The sequence below is a fragment of the Arvicola amphibius genome, chromosome 10, assembly GCF_903992535.2.
Source record: "Arvicola amphibius chromosome 10, mArvAmp1.2, whole genome shotgun sequence".
NCBI lineage: Eukaryota > Metazoa > Chordata > Mammalia > Rodentia > Cricetidae > Arvicola > Arvicola amphibius.
The window spans coordinates 80570422-80579379 of NC_052056.1; the positions used below are offsets into that span (position 1 = coordinate 80570422).

Below are 8958 nucleotides of genomic sequence, written 5' to 3' on the forward strand. Positions count from 1 at the left end.
ATTAACTGTAGTTAACATTTTACTAGTCTAATATTTGAAATAAATCACTAGTATCTTTCTAACCCAAGAAGAAATCTGATGATTTATGACAACTGCCTATTCACTTCTGCAGGAGAATGAATATTCAGAGACCTATGTTTTTCCTGTTAAGCCAGTAAGAATATACTGACTACCACAAGTAAGTCAGTGCTATTATTTGGAAACTATGAAAATAAATAAAAGCTGAAGTTCGTGTCACAAGCCTGTAACCCTGGCACCTAAGAGGCTAAGTAAGGCAAGAGGATCTCATAAGACTGGGCTATTCAGAGTGAGTTTGAGACTGTCTAAGATACAGTAAGACCTGTCTCAAAAAAAACAAAAACATACAAAACCAAATCAAAAGGGCCTGAAAGATGGCTGAGCAGGCCCTCTTACCACATTAAGCTTAAGGACCTGAATTCAGACCACAGGCATTCACATATTATTTATTGGTTTTTGAAACAGGGTTTCTCTGTAGCTTTGGAGCCTGTCCTGGAACTAGCTCTTGTAGACCAGGCTGGCCTCGAACTCACAGAGATCTGCCTGCCTCTGCCTCCCGAGTGCTAGGATTAAGGATGTGTGCCACCACCGCCGCATAGCTTGCCCGTATTTGCAACACTTGGGAGGCTAGGGCAAGCTGGCTAGCTAAACTAGCTGAATCAGTGAGCTCTGGGTTTAATCCAGAAACCCTGCCTCAGTATGTAAAGAAAGTCATTAAGCAAGACACCCAATGGCCATTGCACACACATTCACACAAGTATACCCACATACCTGAACAAGCACACACATACCTACACTGTACACACATACATAAGCAGGAACAGAAATAAAAAGAAATAAGGATCAAGGAGCACACAGCACCATCAACAAACCACAATTTCTTTTTTCCATTTTTATAGCTTTTGAGAAAGGGTCTTACTCTAGTCCAGGCTGTCCTGATGCCTCAGCTTCCTGAACCTTTCCTTCTGAAATAAAGCAACCTTGCAGATCATTTTTAAAAGTATGAACACACACTTAAGCATGGACACTAACAGTAAGTAACATTCTAGAGTGGGTACAGACTTAGAGCAGCCTCTGAAGACTATCGTAATCTATCCACAGTCCTGACCAAATAAACCAAAGCAAACTGAGTGAACTCTAAAAAGCACTTCCTGAACACTTATTCTCTAGTTATTTAACAAACCATAACATAAAAATATAACAGTTCATTTCCTGAACAAGAATTCCAAATAGTTATTGAAAATGAATTCACATTTCAACTACAAACACTAATAAGCAACATCCTCTATTACAAAGTTAAGCACTTAAAATTTGAAAATGATTACAAATAAATTCCTAATTATTCCATCATAAAATACATCTACAATCATTAATCTTACTTTCTAAAACACCAAACTGACACGATTTTAAAACCCTGAGATCCAATAGCCAGTAACTTGTTCACTGACAAGGGGCACTGTTTCCGAGATTTCTTCAAATTATAACACAGAAGGAACCAGCAGGAATGCATTTTGCCTACAGCTAGTACACATCAGTTAGTTAATTCCTAAGTCCCTGATGACCTTAATGAAGGCCAGCATTTAACTGCCACAGCAGAGACTCAGAATTATGTAGCCTGCATTAATACAAACCCTGACCAACTCCCCAAATGTATAATTTATTTTACCTCATGTCAACATGCTTAAACTATAATCAAACAACTCTATTCATTTATCTTGTTTACCAATGACGCAACCATTTATAGGGCAAAATGTTTAAAAACTAGTCACAAGATATAAAAGTGGTATAGAGTGAGTGACTCGGTAGTATGCTGAATGGCTTGATATTGGTGTCTAAATTTTATTCAATGAAAACCACAGATGAGATTCTTGAGAACTGAACTAGCAATGGCCACACAACACTTAACAAACATGGCATACTAAAGTTTCACAGCAAAATCCATGTGCACAACTGCTCCTAAAGGCCAACTCTGCCACCAAAATTTATTTTAAAAATAGCTTAAAAAAAACCCTTTCCTTTACCTGAACTCTAAGTTCCCTAAACAATCCTCTATGCTAGTGTTTTCATAGAGGCCATTACCACTTGACCCCTAGGTCAGATTTATATGTGAATATACATAGTTGAAACCTTGCAGCTGTCAGCTTTGTGAGACCTGAAACAAGTATACGATTCTCACTTCCTATTACAGTGTATGAATACAAGGTTGGAAGAACAAAGAGCAGTGTGCGCTATGGCTAATTAAGACCAGTGTGCACCACTACCACTATTTTAAGAAACTGTAAAGAAATCCATTGGCCAGAGAAAAATGATAATAACCTAGAAATAACCTTGCCACTTCTTAGTTTTTCTTAGATGGGTCTCTGCATTTCACTAGTTTCTTAGCAACCACACAGGGCTCAAAAGCACACACAGAAGGGGGGGCAAAAAAAAAAAAAAAAGATCACGTCTACCTTCATTCTCTCTTCTAATATTTAGAACCAAGAGTACTGAACTTTGTTCTCTCAATCTAGGAATCACTCAAGACAGGGGTCCAGGTTAGATGCCATCCTAAAGGTCAGTGACCAAATTTGGTCAACAGTGGTGCCATCACTGCTGTCATCATTCTTGTCACTGTCAGAAACAACTGTCACCTTGCCACTACCAGGAAGGCAAAGCAACTGCAATATTCCCTTTGTCCATTCTATTTACAAAGTGCCCAACACCATCTTCGTATGACCTTACAGCATGACAACAAATGGAGGAACCTAACAGAAAAGGCCTCGCAGCAAGAAACTGACTGGTACTAAAAACTGGTAAGACCCTGCAGTCAGGAGCCATCTCTCACTCCACTGTAAAAGCTAGACATCTATATTCTGAACAAAACACCTTCTAGCACTTTTTTTTATCTCTAACACTTGGAGTGTTTTTTTTCCAGTTTATTTATTTTTTATTAAAAATTGCCATCTCCTCCCCTCCTCCTCCCCGTTTTTTTTTTTTAAACACAGAAACTCGAAGGCTATTATTTTTTTTTTCTGATGTATCAGTGAAATACTTTCTGCTTGTACGGGCAGATAAAATATTTTTTTAGTACTTACGAAAGATATACATGCTGCCAGCAATAAAATCCTAACTAGTAAGTCTTCAAACTGCTCAATCACAAGTTCCAGCAAGGTTTTTCCTGTTAAGGAAAAAAAGTATTTGTTACAATTGTCCACATCAATCAATCCGTGACCGCACACAGACCGTCTCTCCAAAGTAACATTAAGATTTACCTTCTTCAGCCGGTAATTCTAGAATGCCGAAATTCGCCAGCCAACGTGTCAAGGGAGGAAAGAAAAAATACAGACATCTGATTAGCGCTTTTATAAAAACTGCTAAATACATCACCATCGTTGTCTGAAAGGCAGATATGGGTCTATGAACATTTAACCTCTCTCTCTCCACTCTGATACCCCGAGAAAACTACACGGTCCCTGGAATCAATGGTCACGGTCCTGCCCGTCAGCTCACTCGGGCCTCCAGGACCATGCAGTCGTTTCAGCTGGGTCATCACTTCTGCCAGATGTGTAACTTTGGGGAGTACAAGAAACGGTCGGAGGCTTTCTCAACTACATCGACGCCTCATAAATCCCCGGGGACTCGGGCCAGCCGCAGGAGCGCCCCCCTCCCCACCCCGCTGCGCTCAGTCCGGGAAGGTCACCGGCTCGAGACCCCTGGAGGTCGGGAGAGGCCCGGACCCGCGTGCGGACAGCCCGGCCTCTCGCAGCCGTCGGGCGCCGAGCCGAGCCCCACGAGGTGGAGCCGGGTCAGCCATCTTCCTTGGCGCTCGGGCCCGCGCCGCCCGCTGCAGCGCCCCGCACCTACCGTTGGAGCCCCATCTCTCCTTGAGCTTCTTGACCTGCTCCAGGCTCAGCCCCGTGCTCTCGTTGACGCCAAAGTGGCCCAGCACCTCCTCCACCGTCTTTGTGTGAGCGTTCTCCATGGCTGCGGGGGCCCCGGCCGGCCTCGCCTCGCGTCCCCGCGGCCTCCTCGCCTCCGCCTCGCACTCGGGCCGCGGGCTCGTGCCACCGCAGGCGCCCGGGCGCAGACAGCTGTCCCCTCCTCTTTCTCGTCCTCCGCGGCTGCGGCCGCTTCCGCCTGACCGGGCGCTGAATCACCCGAGCCCCCTCCCCCAGAAACCGCCGCACGCGGCCCGGCCTCGCCGAGCCCACCCGAGGGGCTGCGAGTCTCCCGCCGCGCCGCGACCGTGCGCCGCCTCAGCTGCCAGCCGGCCGCGGGCAGCACAGGCCGCGGCAAGGAGACCCGGTGCGGCTGAGGAGGGGCGCCCGGCCGAGCCCTCGGCGCGGAGGAGAGCAAGGCGGGCGGCCGGAGAGGAGCTGCGCGGCGCGCCTGCACGAGCCCCTCAGCTCTGCACCCCCGACAGCGGCGGAGGAAACTGCGGCGGAGGAGACGGGAGGTGGCGTCGGGGACGGCTCCGCGGCGGCTGCTCTAATAGCATTTATCCGCCGCTGCCTCCCCTCTCGCCGCCGCCGCGGCATGTGGACGCCGCTCATTGGCCGAGAGCGCCCAGCGCGGCGCGGGCGGCGCAGCCCCGCCCCCTCCCCCGGCGCCCTCCCGCGCGCGCGCCGCGCGCCCACGCCGCCGGCAGGCCCCGCCCCCTCCCGCGCGCCGCCCCCAGTAACCCGGATCGAGACCGCGCGCGTGCGCGCGTGTGCGCGCAGGCCGCCTTCGCAGCAGGGCTTTGCTGGCTGCGGCCAGGGCGAGCGGAGGGCGAGCTCGGCTTTTCTCGGCCGTGGCTTTCTCGTGTCGTCCGAGCGAGGGAGTAGGGCGCGGATCTCACGGGTGGGCGCTCAGCGCTAGCTGCCCCGCCGCTGGGGGACTGTCTGGGGCGCGCGGTGGCAGGGAGGTGCCGGAACGCGGGCGACCAGGCGCGCTCGGACGGGTGTCCTTGGCTCGACTCCGCGCCCTGGACAGCCCGAGCCGTGCTCTGCATCCTAATGTCTCCTTCAGAGCGCACCCCACCCCCACCCCCATCAGCCACCAAGGGGAGGAATTCCGCAGTTCCCTTCCCACACAGCCAAAGTGGCTCATCTGTCGCCTCGGGAACACCGCATCCCACACCCCCAGCCGAGAGCCCCATCTCCATCGCACGCCAACACCAGCCCTTCCTTCCCCTGCGGGTTCTGTACCCCGACAGGGAATCCCACTCTTGAGGGAGGAAGGAGGAAGTTTTATTTCGTTTTAGTAACCCACACAGCCTTTGACATACGTCTGCATAGAAGTCACAGGTTATGCTGTAGCAGCTACGCGTTTGCTAGGTGCTTGGCTTTGGCTTTAAAATGAAGGTTGCTATATAGACTTCCACTTTCCCCAATGAGAGAGTAGGAGTCTTCAATCTCAAACCTATTCTTAAACCACAAATCATCTGCTCTGTCGATGAGGTCTGTTCAGAGCCTAGCATGAAATGTAATTTTGCAAATATAAAGAGATCGTACTGAGTCAAGTGTGGCGTCCAGCCTGCGGTTTCAGCACGCAGAGGTGGAAGAAGCAATAGGATCAAGAGTTCAAGGTCATTCTCGGACACTTGAGTTTAGAACCAGCCGGCAGTGTTGGACTGTTTCTAAAAAAATAAAAAATAGCCTTTAATCCCAGCACTCGGGAGGCAGAGGCAGGCGGATCTCTGTGAGTTCGAGACCAGCCTGGTCTACAAGAGCTAGTTCCAGGATAGGCTTCAAAGCTACAGAGAAACCCTGTCTCGAAAAACCAAAAAAAAAAAAAAAAAAAAAAAAAAAATAAATAAAAAATAAATTTAAAAAGCAGAGGAAGGTGGGAAGCCATACTAAACAAGGGGGAAGGGAACCTTTGCATTGAATTCACGAATATTTTCACAAAGCAGCTTCCTGAAGGGAATCGGTTGCAAAATAAAGCATTTTGTCCACTCAAGTATTTTAGCAACGCTCGCTCCCACCCCATCACTTGAGTCGTCCCACAGGGCTCCGCCTCAAGACTTAAGATAGATTCCTTCAACAGATGCAAATCACAGTGCTTTACCCGACTGAAAAAAACGAAGTACGTCATTTCATTTAATTATTTCCAAGGAGTGGAGGCTGGCATGCAGTTCTGATTGATACTTGGAAAACGACCAACAGAGCCCTACACGAAACAAACAAATAAAAATTCTAGTGTATAGCAATGCACTCCCTAGAAGCAAGATGGAAACTGGTTAGGTCACAGCCTCTTCAGGAGGATTAGGTGACAGCCGGCAAGGTGGGGGTGTGGTGAGGAGAGCTGGTGGGTCTTTGGCCTACCTGTGTTCCAGTTCTGCCTGGCTTCGTGTTGTTTCACACCAACAGCAGGAGGCACTGAGGGCGGGAAGGTAGTGTTTGGGAGTTGTCTGAGCCGATCGCTCCGTCCCTGGTACTTCCCTCAGGCCATCTTCTTCATTTTTGCCCCCTCCTGAAAAATGCTTTCCTTGTCTAAAGCAGCTCCCCTCCCCAGTGCACCCTCTACCACATTATTCAGAGTCCCCCTTCCCCCAGAACCCCGAATTTTTTTGTTTAGCTGTTTACTGCTTTTCTCCTAAGTGGGACCCCCCAGACATGAGCTCCATGAGAACACAGCTTGTCTGTCTTGTCAGTCTTCGGCATCCCCTCATCATTTATTGAGAACCTACAGTTTAAGTGAATGAGAGTCCCACCTTTCTCAACCCATTAGTAGCCTGCAGAGGGCTGTGCCAGCGTGAAGGCCTCAGCAAATGTCTGCAGGACTCTAGGTCATTGCTTTCCATTCATGAGCAAGACCTCTAAACAACTTGCCTTATGAGAATGGCATTGAAACAGGTTTAAAACAAAAAGAAGGCAAAACTACAGTATAGGGCTGTCAGAGATGAGAATGGTCTATATTCTCATAGGCACTGCTACCACAATCCGCAGTGCTCTACTGGAATGTTCTTTGCAAGGTTTTGTTTGTTTGTTTTCATTGAAGGCTGGAATGCTCCCTTAAACTAACAGTTTGAATTTTGTTTTATCTCAGCTTGGGCCCCAGGCGGTTTATCATATCCAATAGGCCTTTGTTTCCCCTGCCTATTGTTATCTCTGAGACCCCTAGTTTAGAGGTTGGCAAAATTGATCAGGAACCCAGACTCCCAAAGGCAGAATCCCTCTTTACTCTTATTTAGAAATAAGATTGGGAGAAACATAAATAATTAAAGGATTTATCTCAGTCAAAAAGAAGGAATAGAAAGGGCGTGACTTCAGCACTCAGGCGGCAGAGGCAGGTGGTCCACACAGTGAATTCCAGGTCAGCCAAGAACCTGCCTTTTTTTTTTTTAATAAAAATTTGGGGGTCAGTTTGTTTCATGCACAGTTCTGTATTCTCTTCTTGTTTGCAAGGTTGCTTGCAAAGTAAGAAAGGTTACACTGTCTTCCAGCACGGCTCGCAGCCACACACGCCACCACTTGAGGACAGAGAAGAAAGCAGAGAGAAGAGACTGCGATGCAGACCGATGCAGTGTGACCAAAGACCTTCAGAAGCATCAATAAAAGAGGACATTAGCTAATAAAAGGCAGATTAGTTTAAAAAGCTGTTCGGATAGAAAAGCCAAGAGAAGACTTGCAAAAGGCCAGTTCTCAGCCCTCGGCAGGCCTCCTGTGAAGTGGTGGAGGCCACAAGAGGCAGTCTGCTCCGTATTTGGACAGCTCTAATCACTAAAGCAGCCCCATTCTGGGAAGAATCCACCTTCTCTTAGCTACATCCACTCTTATTTAGCTCTCCAAAACCACCCTGAGCAAGCTTAATCCCTCGAGTACGTGATCCTTTTAAGTATGTCAAGATCTTTTGTGCATTAATGTCTCCTTTCCTAACTATAAAGAGTAGCGGGGCACCGGCACTGTCTTCCTATAGTGCAGGTCTCAGCCCCTCAGCATCTCTGGACACGCCCAGTCCTGAGCACACCACGCTGAGCATGGCCCACCTCTGCCCTGAATCCTTCCACTTCACGTTGTAGTATTAGCGAACTCAAACCAAATGCTTTCCATGCAAACCACAGTCCTGTTAAATCTATTTATGGTATACTTAGCTTGTTGAATTATGTGTATCCCAGGCATCGAGCCTGCCTGTAATGGAATGGTTTTGGGCTTATTGTGATCTTTTTGAGTCTTCATCTTTAAGCAGTCATTTTAAAATTTTTTTCTATGTGAATGAGTGTTCTGCTTGCATGTGTGCCTATGCACCACTGTGTATCTGGTGCCCTTGGAGGCCAGAAGAAGGCATCAGATCCCTTGGAACTGGAGGGACAAATAATTGTGAGCCACTATGTAGTTGCTGAGAATAGAGCCTGACTCCTCTGGAAGAGCAGCCAGTGCTCTTAACCACTGAGCTATCTTCAGACCCCAGAGTTATTTTATTTTAACTGTATATTTGTGTGTGTATCTGTGGAGAGAGTATGTGCACATGAGTGCAGGTGCCTGAGGAGGCCAGAAGAGGGCACAGATCCCCTGAAGCTGGAGTTATAGCTCCTTGTGAGCTATCCAACATGGGTACTGGGAAAAGAACTTCAGTCCTCTGCAAGAACATTAAGTTCTCCTCTCTTTAAAAACATTTAGGATGGTGCTCACTTTGACAGCACATATACTAAATATACTAAAACTGGAACAATACAGAGAAGACTAGGTTGCCCCTGTGAAAAGATGATATGCAAATAAATATGTGAAGCATTCTATATTCTGATCATTTTTTTGCTTCATCTTATTATAATTTATTTTGTCATTTTTGGTTGTTATCTCTTAGAAGCCCATTCTTGAGAGACAGAAAGGGAGTGGATCTGGAGGGAAGAAGAGGTGGGGGAACTGCAAAGAGAGAGGAGAAACTATAATCAAGTGATATTGTATGAGAAAAGACTCTATTTTCAATAAGCGAAAAAAATGTAGATTTATTTATGGGTAGGAGTGTCCTGCCTTGCAT

At 47.4% G+C, this 8958-nt stretch overlaps 1 protein-coding gene and 1 non-coding gene across 2 annotated transcripts in view; one reads left to right on the plus strand and one right to left on the minus strand.

The window, feature by feature from the left end:
- Atp2a2 (ATPase sarcoplasmic/endoplasmic reticulum Ca2+ transporting 2) overlaps nt 1-4434 on the minus strand; it is a 44225-nt gene extending 39791 nt beyond the window's left edge. Inside the window, exons 1-3 of the mRNA XM_038344736.2 lie at nt 3862-4434; nt 3270-3287; nt 3093-3175 (exon numbers count right to left, since the gene is read on the minus strand). Of these exons, the coding sequence (XP_038200664.1) occupies nt 3093-3175; nt 3270-3287; nt 3862-3979 (219 nt within the window). The 5' untranslated portion in view covers nt 3980-4434. The remainder of the gene's footprint in view (nt 1-3092; nt 3176-3269; nt 3288-3861) is intronic.
- A 4178-nt stretch (nt 4435-8612) lies between these two features.
- LOC119825802 lies at nt 8613-8721 on the plus strand. The gene has a single exon (XR_005287272.1). It is a non-coding gene; the product is annotated as a U6 spliceosomal RNA (small nuclear RNA).
- The last annotated feature ends 237 nt before the right edge of the window (nt 8722-8958 follow it).